Here is an 18637-nt window from a genome sequence, read left to right as displayed (position 1 = left end):
TTAAGTAATCCTTAAAGGGCAATAGCCCCGGGGGCAAGAACTGGAACCTTCCTCAACACATTACTTATATTATCTGACCTATTATCTACCCCGCCAACTCTAAAACTCTTAAACATAGCAAGAGTATCAAAAGATTAATATATAATAGCATCTTATTTCAAAATTTATATTCCAAATTGTAAATCTATATGGACATAAATCCCTTTACACTAAAAGTATTACTAAATGGCACATGTTTTTCTAACCCGACCCATTTAGACAAAATAAGTTCAAGAATTCACAGAGCCATTGAAGATCTAAACTCTGCAACTAAACACCACAGTGATCAATGTGCAAACTGCAAAACAACTGATCTTTATATCACGATCAGTAACAAACTTCTGTTTGAAGTCTATACATCAAAATCTAAAAACAATCTATCTTTACTCTTCAGGCCATTTAATACATCGACAGTATTCTCGGCAATTTTAAATTTCATTATAATATACAGCAAATATTTTAGATTAATCTTTGACAAAACAAAATTCAAAACAAACTAATTGCCATATATACTGAATCTAAAATATTTGTATGCATGTAGATGTCGGTCAATGGGTGCAGGGGTTTAGCAAAGTCTCACCTTGTGAAGATTTGTTGATAAAAATGCCGAAAGAAAAAGAGACACCTAACATCACCCCTCCCTATTTCGACACTGGTACTAAGTTTGCGGTTGCTTACAGGGGAGAAAAGACTGCTGAATCGACGGAGCTTTATATTAAACCAACAGTTTGCAGGTTTCACAAAGAAAACAGCATTAAATGATGATAGTAAACCTTTCATATCGGAGCTGGACAAGATAGAGTTGCAATGAATGGTTAAAACGGTCATTTCGCAGCAATGTGTAGGGGCGTTGGACAAAATTCTCCTTGTGAAAATTTATTGAAAAAAATAATTCGGTGTGTGTATAGTGTGCACGCGCTGGTTCGAATCCCGACATTGAAAAATGTTTGAAGCCAATTTCTGGTGTCCCCCGCCGTAATATTGCTAAAAGCGGCGTAAAAACATACTCATTCATTCATTCATTCATTCATTCATTCATTCATTATCTAAAAATACTGATAAATAACATGCCACTTGTTCGTACGGGTGGAGTTTAGAAATGGTATATTAACACTGCCTAATTGTGTTGAAGGGGCCGTAATGACGGCAACGAAACTGTTTTCTCTGGTTTACATCACTTGTGTTGTATTGAGAAACCATGCATGTTAACACGTTCGCTCCTGTGACGAAAATCCGGGTCTAGTACCCAAATTGGGTAAAATGTCTGAAACCCATCCGTCGTAATGCGGTTGAAATATAATTATAATTGAGTAATTGGTTAAGTTGAAAACACCCACGACATAGGTGTAAGAACAGAAACAGAATTTAGAATCAATATATTTATGTACATGCTGTATTCTTACATTAAATAATTACATTCATTGACGACATGGGACAATCTCCCCTACCCCCATCCAAACTCACGCACGCACGCACACGGGCACCAACACACACACACGCACACACACACACACACACACCGACCTGGTGCCCTGGTGCCCTGGTGCCCTGCTGTTTTGTATCGACTATAACATCACAGACACATTTGACATTACAGCCACAGCGATTATACTTTTACATAATTATATGTTCACCAACAGATTGTTTAATTACATATTGCTGCTCTTACCATGTCGTTTTGTTCAACGTCCTCTCCAGAGGCAGGGCAGGAAATCAAGCTGAAAAATGTTTCTTGGTGAAAAGTCTTCATAATGCACAGGACATACCAAAGTTTTATACGCAGCGTTCAAAGTAGCGCGTGAATAATATAAACATGAGAAATAGGGGTCTCAGCCCATTGTAATCTCGATTTTAAATGAATTCTGAACAACTTGTTGAAATTAATTTATGCACCGGTGCATTTGATAAAGTAAGCGTCGTCTGCTTCGATCCATAGAGTCTGGATTACGCGCAACGGAAGTGTTTCCCGATTGGCTAAACTCGTAACCATGACATCACGTGACAATTCTGGTGAACACCTGCATGAAATATACAACACTTCTAACTTAATTTGATATTTGTTTATATAAATAATCTTAACCGACAAAGCCATTGGCGGTGGGGTTTGTCTAGCGAGGTTAAAGCGTTGACTCGTCATACCAATTCACCACATGGGTACACCATGTAGAGTCGATTTTGACGCTCCTCTCCGTAATATGGCTTGGATTTTGTTCCAAATTTCGCAAATGATTTTGTGATAAGAAATAGTAATTTTTAGCGGTATTCATCATGATAGAATGGAGATGTAATGCAGTGGATGGTCGACCATGAGTTGCCAAACGCCTTAACATTTTAATGCATTTTAATCATAATGATAATTATGAAAAAAATATCAAAGAATTATGAACAATATGTATAAAGTACCACACGAGTAAAAACGTATTAACTGAGGGTGGTGTGGTGGTTAAAGCGTTTGGTCGTCACGCCGAATGTCCGGGTTCGATTCCCCACATTGGTACAACCCGTGAATTGCCGGAAAAGGTGACTATACTTGTCGTAAGAGGCGACTAATGGGATAAGGTGGTCAGGCTCGCTGACTTGGTTGATGCATGTCATCGTATCACAGTTGGGTGTACCCGTAAAGTTACGGGTTAGAAAAGGTCTTCAGCAACCCATGCTTGCCGTAAAAGGCGACTTTGCTTGTCGTTAAAGGCGACTAACGGGATCGGGTGGTCAGGGCCGCTGACTTGGTCGGTGCTTGTCATCGAACCCACTTGAGTGTATCGATGCTCATGATGTCAATCACTGGATTGTCTGGTCAAGACTTGATTATTTACAGACCGCCTATATATAGCTGAAATATTGCTGAGTGCGGCGTTAAACATCAAACCAACCAACCAATTGTGTGGATCGATGTTCATGATGTCAACCACTGGATTGTCTGGTCCAGTTCGATTATTGACAGACGGCCGTCATATAGCTGGAAACCGGGTGAGAATAGGTCTTAGTATAGTGGATCGATGCAATGATGTTAATCACTGGATTGTCTGGTCAGGACTCGATTATTTAAAGACAGACGTTATCTAGCTGGAATATTGCTGAGTGCGGCGTTAAATAACAAACAAACAAACCAGTTGTGTGGATGGATGCTCATGGTGTTAATCACTTGATTGTCTGGTCCAGACTCGATTATTTACAGACCGAAGACATATTGCTGGAATATTGCTGAGTGAAGCGTTAATAAACCAACAAACAAACCAAATGTGTGGATCGATGCTCATGGTGTTAATCACTGAATTGTCTGGTCCAGACTCGATTATTTACATACCGCATACATATAACTGGAATAATCTTAGGCGCTAAGAAATAATCTTAGGCGCTGCAGAGTTGCGTCCATTGGGCACGCCAGAAACATGATCGAGGGTTCGCCCCGATTACATTTCTTGTTTTGACAGCTCCATACTCGTGTGTTTCCCCAAAGTGGTAAACGTTTGAGTCCTGCAACGCTGGCGTGCCAAAGGGACGCGCTATACTTTGTTCAGCGAATTGTAGCGTCTTAGACGACTGGGCTACCCGTTCCCTCTCATGAAATAGAAGAAAATACTATGATCCCCTATTATGTGAATGATATACAATATATATATATAGCAGCATATGGGAACAGTTTTTATGACAATATTTATTTAGGAACGTGATAACTTCATTTATAGTGTTTGTTGACTGAAAGACGTATCTTTATACGTCTTTGGTTGATTCGTCCATAGTTGCGAGTACCCGAGACCACAGATGTTTGGGTGCAGACGAAAACGGCACCACATTTTGGCGAAAACGGCACTGCATTTGGCGAAAACGGCACCTCTATTTTTAATAACGATAAGAGCGATGTATGAACGTTGTTGAATGAATAATACATAAATACATCGGCAACAATCAGAATAGTGAAAGCGAATAGCATTGTTGCAGTTTTGTATTGTTATTCATTATGTGGATAATGTCAGACAGACTGTAAACACATGTCGCCAAAAAGGCCTGACATGAATATTTCTAGTGGACAGCAAGCACCTGTTGAATAGTTATGCCCCTTTGTTCAAAGGTGGCGCTGATTCCGTACCATTCTGACAACAAACTCATGTTGTAGTGAGTCACAAGATCAAATTTGCAATAAGTAATCAAAACAAAAATGGACAAACTGAAGAAGGCACTGAGTGGAGACGATGAAGACGAAGAAAAGGGCATCGTCACACAGGTATGTAGGTTTAACCGTAATGAAAAGAGACGTATTTCCGGGATCTCGCGATTGTCACACCTCCCAAATGACCAAACTGCTTTCCAGGCTTTTTAGTCAACAGCTTGCATATGATTTGCAAAAACGACTCCTACCATACTCGAGACTACCAACCATTTTAGCTAAAACGAAACATTGGCCAATTAAATCACCACACGTATTGTCTTGTCCTATGACTTTAGTCGTGTATTATCTAAATTCATCCCAGACTGCAGACCAGGATGAATTGTTGAGTTTGAGAATTGCGTTAGAAATGTTGGCACTAGTCCTATAGTCTAGTCAGTGCCAAACTGACCATTATGTGAAGGTATCATAAGGACTTGTAGAAAGTTGATCTTTTTAAGGGCTAAAATTGCTATATGTTATCATTTAAAAGACAAGTGGACTGAAGCTGTTTGTTTCTATCACTAACTCAGCATATTATCCATACACAACTTAGGCTCTTTGTCTAAAATGTATTGTTAATTAGTTTAGTGTCAGATGTATTTTAGAGCAACAGACTGATGTATTAGGTATTTTTATTTCACATTTCAAAGGACAAGTGAAACATGGCAGGACAAGTGCCAAGACATCTATCCTTAGTGGCTGGTATCAATTACTGTAAATCTGGAAATTAATGCATCTCCAAATTAATACGACTACTGACCTCTAGCCAAAAATGTGACTCAATATCAATGCAGATCCCTAGTGGAACGATACATATCCTTACCTTAATCCAATCAAACAGCAAGTAGCTCCACTTATTAGCACCGAGTAAAGCACTTCCGTAAAAACAATAAACAGTGTTTTCAACACAACACACATTTTGTATGTTTATTCGTTTGACTGGCATTAAGGTAGTTCAAAGACAATAAAATAATTGACCCAACAACAGTTGACTGATTGGAGTGGTCAATGATACCTAGTTTGACATGAGTGGGTAGAACTCTTGATCCCAGCAATGATAACTCACCAGATGCCTATTATGTAATTCCTATTTTTAAAAGACATTGTTATAAATAAGTTGTTCATCAATATATCTTATCCTTATTTGTTATGTACTTCTTACAACTGCTGCTCAATAAACTGTGTGTGTGTATATTCAAGTTGGTATTTCCACTATTCAAAGTGTGCAGTGAGGCCGTCTTATTGTTTACAGTCATTTTGGAGACATAAATGTGAACAAATACCACTCGCATTTTTCGCATTTAATTCACGCTCGCGTTCATAGATGTTGCTTAGGTAGTAAACATTTACCCTATAAGACTTCCTTTCCACATTAAACTAGTCTGCCAAACCTTGATGTAACTGAATACTGTACACTTTACTATGTTAAATATAGATGAGTTGTTTTTAGATCTAACATATATACTTTGATTGATTGAATTCTAACAACTCCACTTGCAGTCCTTCAAATCATGTCAGCATTGATAAAATATAAATCTGCAATGAATATGAACTGCTAAGACATGATGAGGTCATGAAACTCAGTTTGTATCATATGCATCGAGGGGCGGTCGGGTAGCCTAGTGGTTAAAGCACTCGCTCATCATGCTGAAGACCCTGGTTCGATTCCCAACATGGGTACAATGTGTGAAGCCCATTTCTGGTGTCCCCCGCTGTGATATTGCTAAAAAGCCTCGTAATACCATACTCACTCACTCAAATGCATTGATCACAGTTGTCATGGTTTAAATATCATGGTTAGCTGCTGTGAAATTACCATGGGTGCATAATTGACAAGGGAATACGTTTTTATTGCTAATTGTGATTTGTTGTTTTCCTCCAGATATCGGATGCCTCCACCTTAAGTTGGTCAACCAGAATAAAAGGCTTCATAGTGTGCTTTGTGCTTGGCGTTGCGTTATCAATGCTGGTAAGTTGATGGGTTACCGTATTCGACGTAATAAGCGCCCCGCTCTAATAAGCGCCCACGGCGATATTTGCTAATATATTGGCTCGTGAACAATCCCAATTAGCACCCTTTCCGATTGATCAATGTACACAATAGTTATTTATTCGCTAATAATACACACTCGTGTGTTAAATGCACCCTTAAGTATGGGCAATTAAATTCTGGAAAAATATATCTCTCCTATATAAACATTTCAGGCTGTCAGCATAAACCATGACATTTATCTTTTAACTCTTCGACAAAATAATATTCTAATAAGAGCCCCCTATTTCTAATTTTGAGAGCGCCCTGGGCGCTTATTACGTCGAATACGGTATGTTGTTTGCACTTCAGAGCTCCAGATAAGCTTTTGGTGTTGTGGGTATTTTACCCATGCATTTTAAAATCATTGGGTATCAGTAATTCTATCTGCGTATTCAAATTTCTGTTACCCACTAGTTTTTACACATGTGGGTATTTAAGTTAAATATTTAAAAACACTATTCATCTAGTCCCTGCAAACTGGTGTCGTGTGGGTTCGAGAGCTTTATAGGACTAAAAAATACTACGATACTTCCACAAGAAAGTGTGATGGCAAATGATCATGATGTGACTGTCATCGTGGAGTTTGGCAAGGTTGACGGAATGCCCGTTTATAATTTCAAAATAAGTTGCTGATTTGCTAATCGATTACGCAGGGTTACTTCACAATATTTTGATGATACGCACAAGTTTTATTTTTGTAGCATATCTGTAATGTTCGTTGCGTATTTGATACGTTTGGATTATATTTTACTGCATATTTCTGCATTTCTGATGCGTATTTCACGCAGATACGCAGCTTATCTGGAGCTCTGGTACTTGCTCAAGAATACTCATTTCACTTGAGCTTGTTGATTGTTTTCAAATAATAGTCATGTTGGCAGTGGTAGGAACAAGTTTTTGTAGTCAGCATTTTTGTGTGATAATGATTATACCTGTGGAGAAATTGTCATTGTTACAGGTAAATGCTGATGGAAAGGAGTAAATTTATAATTGGGAGATACTTATCTTTTTATAGTTTTACTGTTGTTTTCTGCAGTTATCATTTATGTCAAGGGGGCACGGGTGGCTCAGTCATCAGCGATGCCGAGTTGTGTCCCTCTTTTGTGCTCCAGAAACATATGATCGTGGGTTTAAATCCCTTTTCGCCACAATTATGTTTCTAGGTGTGTCAGCACCATAGCTGTGCTCGTGGTAAAATGGTAAACATTTCAGCCCCCATCATTTCGGGCTTCCCTCCCACATTATGCTGACAGGCCATGATATTACTGGAACACTGTTCGAAGCACAGATGATCCCAACTCACTCTCTCAAATTTAAGTCACTCTACACATGGTGAATGTGTTGTCGAAAAAATGACGATTAACATGGTGAACCGCGTCAGCAAAAGAGAAAATTTCTAGACATCATCTCCTTGATCTCTCTTTCATTTCAACTTCAGTAATTTGTTTCTTCTTTCAGGGATCCTGTTTATTATTTGCAAGGAATGGTCTCATCATGTTCGCGGTTTTGTACACAATTGGCAACATTCTGTCATTATCAAGGTAAGTTCTGTAAAATGATAACGTGTCATCTTTAGGAAAGTGAGACAAAGGTTGGGGTTCACATTGAAGACCAGCTCAATTCATTCATTTATGAACCACAGAATCTTGTTTCTCAAATTTATTGACTATTCCCTGTGTATTTAAGCAGGTAGAGGCGGCTATCAGGATCGGGTGGTCAGGCTCTCTGACTTGGACGATGCATGTCATTGGATCCCAGAGTGCAAAATGAATGTCTATTTTGAAAAATTCTGTAGTTCTCAAAAATTATCTGCTACAGAGTTGCAATCAAACTAATGATATTTGCGGTATAATTTCCACATGGTTACTCCACAAAGAAATTTCACTATTCCTTCCTGAATTTTACAAGACTCAGATGAGCAGACTTACCTATGTTAATTTCAATCCCTGGAATGGTTTGTATACATCTGCTTGAGTCTGACACTTTGTCTCAGTTGGTCCTTTATAATTTCTAGATAAATTTTATGAACGTAAGTTTGATGATCAGTTGGACATAGTTTATAGTTTGTTCATCTAGATTGTAAATAGTTTCATTAGCAGTAGTGCATGGTGACAATTTATGCATGTTTTGTGTCACATTATCATGTTTATACCACTGTATGTATACATTAGGGCTGGGACAATACACCAACTGTGCACTCCGATACGTATCATGATACTTGCTCTTATCTGTGGTGCGTTAGCCATCTTTGTCATAGATAGGGTGGCCAAGTACCTGGCACACTGCATCTTCCTGAGGCAAGAGTGAACTGACTTTAAAAGTCCAGTTTCCACCCTTGCCGAACTTGGCTGGAATTACTGGGCTTGATCGTAGCGCCACCAGTGGCTATTACCAGTTATGTCCCTTCTAAGCCTCTCCTATGGACCAATCAGATTCCGCGTGTCGCATCACTTGCGTTTGCTTCACAGAAAATGGTGGCGCCCACTCAGGATGATCTGATCGATAACCAAAATCTGTATTGTGATAAAACGGGTCTTACATCGCGAAATGCATCAAATCACGTGAGCACCTTGATTAAAAACATGAAAAGATTTGGAAAATATCTGCTGATAACGAGTTGGCGGTGCACATGCTTTGCAAATCCTGCATGACAGTTTACGAAGCGGATTTCGATTTCGGTGCGCGATTTTGATTGGACTATGCATAGACTCGTTAGTCCAGCCAAAATGTAACCCCATAATACCAGCCTAGTTCGGCAAGGGTGGAAACTTGACTTTTATAGTCAGTTAAGTCTCTTGCCTCGGGAAAATGGGGGCACTGACGATTTACAGTTGGCAGTGTCAGGTATGGCGAGCGGATGAAAATATTTACGTTTTCACTGCTAATTTTCACTACTAATTAGTGTTTTGTGTAACAGTTGTTAAAGCAAACATTTAAGGTATGAATCAATATTTTGTACTTAGTGTGCAACTGAGATTGATACAGGAAGTAGGATCCACCGATGCATCAGTGTATTGTCCCAACACCAGTATACATTCCTGACAAAATGTTAGAAAATGTATTTATTTTATCAGCACAATTGGTTTTAGTTAACATATATTCTTTTATCATGTGTATAAATACACACATTTGTTGTATTCATTTTCACATTTGTTTGCAGTACATGTTTTCTGATGGGCCCTTTGAATCAACTTAAAAAGATGTTTGCAAAAACAAGAATTATTGCAACTATTTTAGTTCTGGTATGTAGATATGTAGTCTTTGAGTAGTGTCAGTTGACATGATGTGTGGGTTATTCAATGTGTTTGTAAACTTTCTTAAACTTTCTGTGTCGATTTAAATTTCAAGCCAGACCAAATCCTCTTCTGTTTTTGTTTGTCAAGTTTCTAAGATGAAGGAGATACAAATAATGTTTAAGAATGTGGTGAGGGATTACGAGGCAAAACATTTTGTTTCTGAAATTGTTAACATATTGACATGATTAACATGAAAATTCAGGATATTTTATAGGAGGTTGTTAATTTTAAATACTATTCAGTTCATCTGTGTGTTGTAACAGTTGGGTTTAAATATGTTAATATATAATTATTTACACAACAGAATTTCTATAAAACATTTGCGTTAAAGTTTTCAGGAAGTTACAGTAAATGCTATAGGCACATCCAAGAGCTTGAACTGTATTTGTTTGGCCTTATTAATGATAATGAAATGAGGACAAACAAGTGCAATTTTGATAAACTGGTAAATTATGGAATGATGAATCAGTGTGATTGGCACTTCAGGAAAGTAGGTTCATGAAGCCTCAATATGATTCTGTATGCAGTCATCTCTACTTGTATTGATTGTTTTGATTGATTTGTCACACCTTTGTCAAGTGTTGGTTCTTATTCCAGGTGATGTTTGTGCTGACGATAGTTTGTGCAACAGCTGTAAGTAAATGAATCTCATGTCAGTTTAGAATAGAAAGCATTTAGTGTACCGTATTTGACGTAATAAGCGCCCACAGCGATATTTGCTAATATATTGGCTAGTGAACAATCCCAATTAGCACCCCTTCTGAATGTTCAATGTCCACAAGACTTATTTATTTGTGTATAATACGTGTGTTATATGCATCCTTAGTTATGGGGGACCGCCTCCGTGGTCTTGTGGTAGAGCGTCCTCCCGGAGAGCGGAAGGTCCTGGGTTCGATCCCGGGCCGCGTCATACAAAAAGACGTTAAAAGATTGTACTTGTTGTTACCCTGTCTGGCGCTCGGCATTAAGGGGCTAAAACAAGGACTGGTCGGCTCGGAGTCAGTATACTGTGTCTGAGTGGGGTATTCATGTTAAACTGCGGCATGGTATCTCAGTGAGCTAGCACTATAAATCGGCATCAGTCCGGACTAGTACAAGCAGCCACACACACACATACACGTGCATGCACGTCGCTATATAAGTGCAATAATCTTGGACGCGACGTTAAACCCAATTTCACCTCACCTCACCTTAGTTATGGGAAATTAAATTCTGGAAAAATATATCTGTCGTATATAAACATTTCAGGCTGTCAGCATAAACCATAAAATTTACGATCTTTCAACTCTGTTCTTTTTCACCAAAATAATATTCTAATAAGAGCCCCCTATTTCTAATTTTGAGAGAGCCCAAGGCGCTTATTATGTCGAATACGGTAAGTGGCAATATGTGAAACACTGGCCCAATGGTGATGTGGGGTTGGTTATAATTGCTCCCCAGCAGCCTCTGTTGGTGAAGAGATGATTTTGTGCCTTGGTTGATTGATTGTGTGTCATTGTAGCCCGACCTCACAATATAAATCACTGGATTGTCTGCTCCAGATTTTATTATTACAGGCAACCATCATATAGCTTGAATATTGCTGAGTGTGGCGTTAAACCACAAACTAATCTTATCATACTTGAACAAATGCTTATGTTTTCTTATTTGCCTTTAACGAGACAAATACGGTACAAATATAGGGACAAGATTTGAATTGATTGTGTTATCTAGATTTAATGTTTTCCATCAACAAAAAAAGGAATTAAGATCAATATTATCTCTCAATATTATCTCATTAAGTGCATATGTTGTCACCATCAACAATGATCAGGATTGAATTAAAATCAGAAACTTTTTAAATCATTCTTAGAAAATATTTTTGATATTGGTTTCAATTGAGGTCTTATTAACTACTAGGAGCTGTTCAAACTGTAACATGAAAAGATATACCATTTCTTCATAGGTTATGCAAAATCCCACACACAACATGATTATTGATCAAGGAAGAGTAACAAATTCTCATGAAATTTAACAAGCTCTGTCCCAGCGTGTGACACCTTCGTTACACTCTCGGTAACATTGCAGCCACCAGTGTGGGCACGGCCATTACAAGAATCTTGAAATTTGCCCTCTAACCCAAAATGTAGTAATGCTTATACTTTTGTTTATGTCTTTGAGAATGCCATCATATTTCATTTTGAAAAGGTTTACGACTGACCATGTTTTCCAGATGAATTTACTTTGTTTGTATAATCAGATTGGTTCGAGATTGCAGACTAACAGAAAATCAACCAACTTCTCCCTTACATTCTTATTATATCAATTACGTGATACTTTTAATGAAATAGAAATTCAAATTGACAAAGAAAGAAAGTAATTCAGCAGCGGTAAGTGTATTCGGCATCACGACAGTCGTCACTTAACGTAAACATAACGGTCATTCGGTTGCGAGTTCAAATCCAAGCATGGCTGTGGCCACCTATCACAGTGGGAAGTTTTGACTGGTGTCAGCGATAGTATAGAGAGCTCTGCGAACAGGCTATTGCTGTGAGGAGCATGGAAATTTAAGATAAAAGGGAGGCAACCCTTAAACTTTGTCTGTTCACTTTGCAGCTGAAGAATGGGGCAGGCCTGGCCATCCTGTTCTGCATCCTGCAGTTCCTGGCCTTAACCTGGTACTCCCTGTCCTACATCCCGTTTGCAAGGTGAGAACATTGGCCAGGCAGCACATACACCACTCTCCTACCCAGAGTTCCATGCGGCCGGCAGCCAGCCAGCATAGTACCTCTGCCACAGGCCAGCGCCATGTGACGATTCGTCACATCTTTCACTGTTCATTCAAGATATTGAATATGCTTTTCATCCGTTTCATGTTTGTCAAGTCTACACATTTTCACATACAAATGTCAAAGAATGGTTACGGCTCATTAAGAAAGTATCCCAATACGTGAAAAACTATTTGTTTTGGCGTAGTTATCCTTTCTTTACATTGGTTGTACGGCACCACGTGCTGTCATCGAAGCCAAAACGGAGAGCTCGCGATACGGTCACTTTGATGTATAAATATATATTGTCACGAAATTCACTGTCGCAGTTGCATTAGCATATCTATATAATTATGCAAAACAATATGTTAAGCGCCCAAAATTCTTGCATTAGTCCGTTCTATATTGATTTCTGAAAAAGAGCGTTTGTTTACAAACAAGAGAAAAGTCCGGTCACGTGATATGCAAATTAGCCTGTGGCAGTGGTGTTATGCTGAGTCACCACTGCGACGGAGTGTGCACATACACCTGAGCCCCATTAGGGGAGACTATAGGGGCTATTTTCATTGTATTGTCTAGCCCACATTATTGCAATAGTATTGTGACAGTTGCCAACTATTGATTTTGAAATAGTTTTGTGATGATAGTAAACCAGCTTTAAGGCTTGATAATTACATTAATCAATGTAATAGAGTGAGTGAGTATGGTTTTACGCCGCTTTTAGCAATATTCCAGCAATATCACGGCGGGGGACACCAGAAATGGGCTTCACACATTGTACCCATGTCGGGAATCGAACCCGGGTCTTCGGCGTGAGGAACAAACACTTTAACCACTAGGCTACCCGACCGCCCCTCAATGTAATAGAAATGAATAAGGTAGACGTTCTCAAAGTCTTCTATTTTTCTCCCCTGTTGTAACTCAAACCAAAGGGAAGTAACTCTAGTCTGTAGTCCTGTTCCTTGCTATTTAAACCAACACACATGCAGGTTTGAAATTCGCATAATTTATGTTTTATATATAACTAACTGTAAATATTGAAACCATCAATTGTTATGCACACTATTGGCATTTTTAAATTCCTATCGATAAAATATTATCATAGGGCAAACAACTGCAATAGTTTGATGTATCGTTACACAGTTTTACACTCCTAACTCCAGGGGGTTTCCGGGATACATTCGGTTCCAGTAACGTGCTGGACTTAAGAGTAGATTGGGTGGTCATACTCAGTGACTTGACTGATGGCGTGTCATTGTACCCCAGTTGCATTGGATGTCATCACATCAATCACTGGTTTGTCTTTGGGCTTGATTAGTCACAGGCTGCCATGATTCAGTGCTCACATTGCTGAGTGTAGTATTTAGACAACGAACAGGCCTACAGTAATTACGGTGAACGATTTTAGAAGTTTAGGCTTAAAGTAAAAAAAAGAATTGGTTCTCGGGCAATGACTTTTAAAAATAAAGTGTGGGCGTTTTTTTGGGTTTTTTTTGTTCTTTTGCTTGTTTGCTTGTTCAAACTGGTATGTAACCAAATAAAACAGTTGTGTACCATCAACCTGGGAAAGGGCTTCCTACATAGTCAGGCACACAAACTCCCACCATGACACGAGATGCGCAATGAAGCAGTGTGCATTTGCATGTAAAGGGAAGTAACTGCATGCTATGTTGGATCACATTGTTTTAAAGTATCAGGATTTTGTGGGGTTTTTTAGGGGCGGGGCCAAATAGGAGTAAATTTGGCTATATTGCTTTAAGTGACTTCTTCTCTGGAACTAAGAGATTGATATCAACCATATTTGGTTGGAAGCATTCTCCAGGGGTGAGGATTCAAAATTGTACAAATGGAGGGCCTGACCCCCAAGGGGCTGAGAGGCGGGGCCAACTAGGGGAAATTTGGGTATATTGCTTTAAACGACTTCTTTTCTGTAACTAAGAGATATATATCAACCATATTTGGTTGGAAGCATTCTTCAATGGTGGGGATTCAAAATGGAGAAATGGAGAGGCTGAACCCCTCCCTCCCTTTTTTAATAGTTATATGTCTGAATGCGGACAGGTAACTTTGAAGATGGGCAGGCAACATTTATGGGTCACCTGCCCAACTGTCTTGTTGGATTGAAAGTTATTTCAAACACTGTTTTGTACTACAGTGTTTAACTTAGGTGCTTCCTGAATCTACTTACGTTCTTATGGCTTATTGTTCTTCAACACCGGTTTTGGACACTTGTAATCTTTCACAACAGTATGGGTGTTTATTCTTTTTTCGAAAAACATCATGCAGTAATTTGAAACCAGGTGGCTTCCACATATTGATCTCACAAGTCTCAAGCATGTCAGTCTGCATCTTTAGCCGCTAGTCCGAAGGCCCAGTCTAGTAAAAATCTGTTCCTTCTAGCCAGTTCAGTCCATATGACCTGAAATCTTCTGAAAATGGTGCCAAGAGACAGCTCTTATTCTAAAAACGTTTTGGTACAAATTGGTATTTTTGTGTCCTCAGGTGTCAACTATCAGATTGTTTTGGTAATAATTATAAAAATTGCACAATTGAGACAAACTTATAATTGTTAACAAAGCATGTTCCTGAATATAAGGTCATGGGTTATGAAATACAGAATCATAAAAACCTACGACTAATTTATGCATATAACTCTTCTATCTGTGTAAAAACTTGAAAATCTTTGTATCAGAAATGAGAGTAATCATGAAGACCTCTTTTTCCTTCACAGAGATGCTGCCAAAAAATGTTTTGCTGGTTGCATTGGATGAAAACTGCGATACTCTTTGACACCACCTGGGACACCATCTGCTTGAATGGAACATCCAGTATTCCCTATGTCATTGTGATTGGACTCTTCCGACTGCAACATCTCCCTACCACATAGATTGGGAGTTTCACATTAAGAATGGTTGCCATATGTTCAAGTAATTGTTTGTTCATGAGAGAAACATTTCATGAGATTTAAATTGTTACCTGTTCCATCTGAATGAATTATTAAGAAAATCATAAAATATGTTATTTTTTTTGCAGATGTATGTACATTGAGGACATGTACAAAGTGTTGTAAATTACAAACAGTTTCTTGATTTGATCTTTGTCACTGAGTAGGTCAGATAACTTTGAATTAGTAGCTGTTGGGATATTGTAAGAAAAATTGAGTTATGTTTTGAGTCTTGTTCATAAAAAAATATGTGATAAAAATATTTGGATATGAATCAGAAAATTTTCAGTGACAACTTTTGGTTCTGAATCAGCATGATTAGAAATATTGTTCCGTTTGAACTGTTGGTATGTCGTTATTAAGTGGCATATTTGAGTAAAGGTACAGGTATGTAGGTATTCAGGATGTAGTGTGTCGTGGTGTCAATATCAGGTGGAACAACAAGTGCATGCTACCTTTCATCAGTGCTACGTGTATCATAACATTATTATTATTGTACATTTTACCATTGTGGCTATGACCTGGGCTACTTGTCTTTGGAGGCTGACAGCTGTTCAAGTCCCACGATACAAGACATTCGCATGTCAACCCCATCTTTTACTTTAGATTCTTCAGAGATGTGCTTGAAGTGTTTTATGACTTATTCTGATGCAACGTTGAAGAGTTTTTGCAAATTTGTCAATAGCTCAAAAAAAAGCATAGCAATTGCTCTATAGCCCAAATGTCACTGCATATCATGATATGAATAGTAAACTATGCTATTGTGATTGAAGTCACAAAACATTGGTTTGCTTCACTCCATGTCACACATGGTAAACTCAGTCAAGATAAGGTTAGTAATGAAAATGTTCTGAGGGTCGATACCAGCCGTATATTTATTGATTCATTCACACGTACACTTCAGACAATTCGAGAATAATAGATAGTTAATATGGAAGCCCAGCGCTGTCATATTGGCACACCGACCAAGTTCATTGAAGTAACACAAGTGTGATGTTCCTCATCCATTATTTATTGCTTACCCGGATTTCCTTAGTGACTCTGTTTCACACATGGCTATAAATACATCATGGGGTATACACCTATACTGAAACAGTGAAGCCCTCTGGGACCTGGCTCATCCCTGCTGGCCATAGACTGCCCAGCTGAAAATCTCACTATTACAATAGACCTTTGTCTAAAAACTGATGCTGGAACTGGCAAAGTAAGCATCAGAAATTTATCAAAACTAACACTGGGTTCATTTTATTGGAAAAGATCGTTTCCCTCCTATTTGTTTTGTGTATCTGTTTCATCATGTTTGAGGGGGCACGGATGGCCCAGTCGTCTAAGGCGCTGCGATTCACTGTGCAGAGTTGTGTCCCTCCGGCATGCCAGAAACCTATGATTGTGGGTTCAAATCCCGGTTTGCCCCGATTATGTTTCTAGGTTTGTCAGCACCACACGTCGCGATATAACTGTAATACTGTTAAACGCGGCATTAAACACAACTCACTCACTCACTCATCATGTTTGATGATGTATCAAAGTAGTTTTGAAGTTCCGAATGTTTATACTTAGGTCTGGTCTGGTTGTCTAAAAGCCACAATTCCTAAATTCCCAGTGAGAGTTGTTTCCCTTTGATGTGCCAGGATCCTGGGTTTCCAGATTCCCCCTTATTATGATACCAGGGGATATGCATGGTTTGTGGCTGTTTACCAAAGTGGTAAACATCAAACAGCAGAATCACCTTCCTTCATCAATGAACAGATATACACTGAAAGATAACTGAAATTGTGTACATTTTGTATTTTCCTCAGATGTCTGGTTTGATCATAGGAATAAAAAATACCTTGGCTTCTTGATACGAGATTTTATTAAGGGAAAGGTTTGTGAGGAAACTAGAGTACAAATCATCTATTGTGTTCTGTATATGTGTTAAGTTCTTCCTATCCGCCTGGTATAAATATTTCAAGATATTGGTTTTAAAAGGTGTTCTTTCATTCATGTTGTCATTTCCAAGTATGGGGGTTTTCGCATGTGTTGTAGCATGTTTTTGTACTTTTGTCAGGGCAAGGGTACTTGTCACAGGATGTTGTACTGTCTTCCACCTCGGCCAGTAATTAAGAAGATGAAGTAATTAAGAAGAAATTAAGCGCCAAACATGTTTTGTATAAATGAGCCTATTTGATTATGATTGATGAATTTAATAAGAGATACACATGTGTTTCAGATATGAGCTACTGAATATATGATGTCGTGGCAAATGGCAGTGTTTTCCAAATTTGGGATCTTGTGAAATTTATCAAATTAGTTGTACATAATACTTAAGAATCCAGGTGATTTTCATTCTTTGAATGCCAATTAACGCCATCTTAGCTTACAGCCTGACAGATTCTGATATACACTTGCTTTCTGTCTATAATTCCTATGTAAGCATTACATACAGGTGTTTCACATTGATGTAGGCAGAAACACTGTTGGACAGAGTTCTGTAATCAAGCATGGGCAGGTTTGAAATATGTTTACATTTTTCATTTTCTATATGCCAGAAATATGAGGTTGATGTACTATCCACAGTCCTGATTTGTCAGAACGCTCAATTCAAATAATTGATGGTTTAATGGTGTACATACTACATAAAACATTGCCTTCACGTTCTGGCTCAAAATCACTATATTTTGAAACATTCTTTTGCATCAGGGATGACTGGTTAATTCTTATTTTTATATCACTGTGAATGCAAATATTTTGTCCAACCCTCAATGCCTTTTGTGCTCTGCATTCAGTGCTATTTTACAGATCATATATATTTTCAATAAGGTAATGCTGAATCACAAACACCGAGTTCTATACGAGATCTTCCACTACTGTTTGTGTGATATTGTTGCAAAGTATATTTTCAGAAAACCTGCAGTACTAAAAATGTGTTTTATATTGTTGGCTACGCCATAATTTTGTTGGCTGTTGTTTTTTATGTGACCGTTGACCAAATTAGTATAATAGTTGAAAGGTTCAGATTTTTGTATCTCGCCAATTGATATCAGATGGAAGTATTAAGAAGTGAAGATTTGGGCTATTCATGTATAAAATTGAAGAGGTTTTGCTGTTAGAAGTCCTCTTGTATTATAGATTTATTCTCTCCAAACGTACTTTGCGTTTCACAGCTACACTGGTCATTTGTGCAAATCTACATTTCTTGAAATCAAAGATCAATAATAGATTATTTTTAACAGGGGTCAACTTACGTGATTGAACCTTGGCCAGAAAATATGGTCAGGGGATTTAACCAGAATCAGCTGTGTCAAAAGTCGACATATTGTTGCATGTACTCGAGCTCATCTCTGGTGTCCCCTGCTGTGATATTGCTGGAATATTGCTGAAAACCATCCTCACTCACTTACTGCATGTACTTGTTGAGTACCAGTAATGTTAATAATGCAGATAAGT

The 18637-nt window shown here is 38.3% G+C and overlaps 1 protein-coding gene across 1 annotated transcript; it reads left to right on the top strand.

The window, feature by feature from the left end:
* The first annotated feature begins 4105 nt into the window (after nucleotides 1-4105).
* Nucleotides 4106-17203, top strand: LOC124110359 (vesicle transport protein SFT2B-like). Its single transcript, XM_046469655.2, has 7 exons — nucleotides 4106-4264; nucleotides 6072-6158; nucleotides 7680-7762; nucleotides 9382-9463; nucleotides 10115-10150; nucleotides 12113-12204; nucleotides 14996-17203. The coding sequence occupies exons 1-7, from the start codon at nucleotides 4199-4201 to the stop codon at nucleotides 15033-15035; spliced, it is 486 nt and encodes a 161-aa protein (XP_046325611.1). The 5' UTR covers nucleotides 4106-4198; the 3' UTR covers nucleotides 15036-17203.
* Nucleotides 17204-18637: the final 1434 nt, after the last annotated feature.

Source organism: Haliotis rufescens, unplaced genomic scaffold (genome assembly GCF_023055435.1).
Source record: "Haliotis rufescens isolate VD_foot unplaced genomic scaffold, xgHalRufe1.0.p SCAF_5, whole genome shotgun sequence".
Classification (NCBI taxonomy): domain Eukaryota; kingdom Metazoa; phylum Mollusca; class Gastropoda; order Lepetellida; family Haliotidae; genus Haliotis; species Haliotis rufescens.
This window is presented reverse-complemented; position numbering and strand designations above follow the sequence as displayed.

Excerpts from the sequence above, each read along its gene's own strand:
- LOC124110359 (XM_046469655.2), top strand. The coding sequence starts at position 4,199 with ATGGACAAACTGAAGAAGGCACTGAGTGGAGACGATGAAGACGAAGAA. Across the intron at positions 4,265-6,071 it reads AAAAGGGCATCGTCACACAG|ATATCGGATGCCTCCACCTT; the intron begins GTATGTAGGTTT and ends GTTTTCCTCCAG. Across the intron at positions 9,464-10,114 it reads TTGCAACTATTTTAGTTCTG|GTGATGTTTGTGCTGACGAT; the intron begins GTATGTAGATAT and ends TTCTTATTCCAG.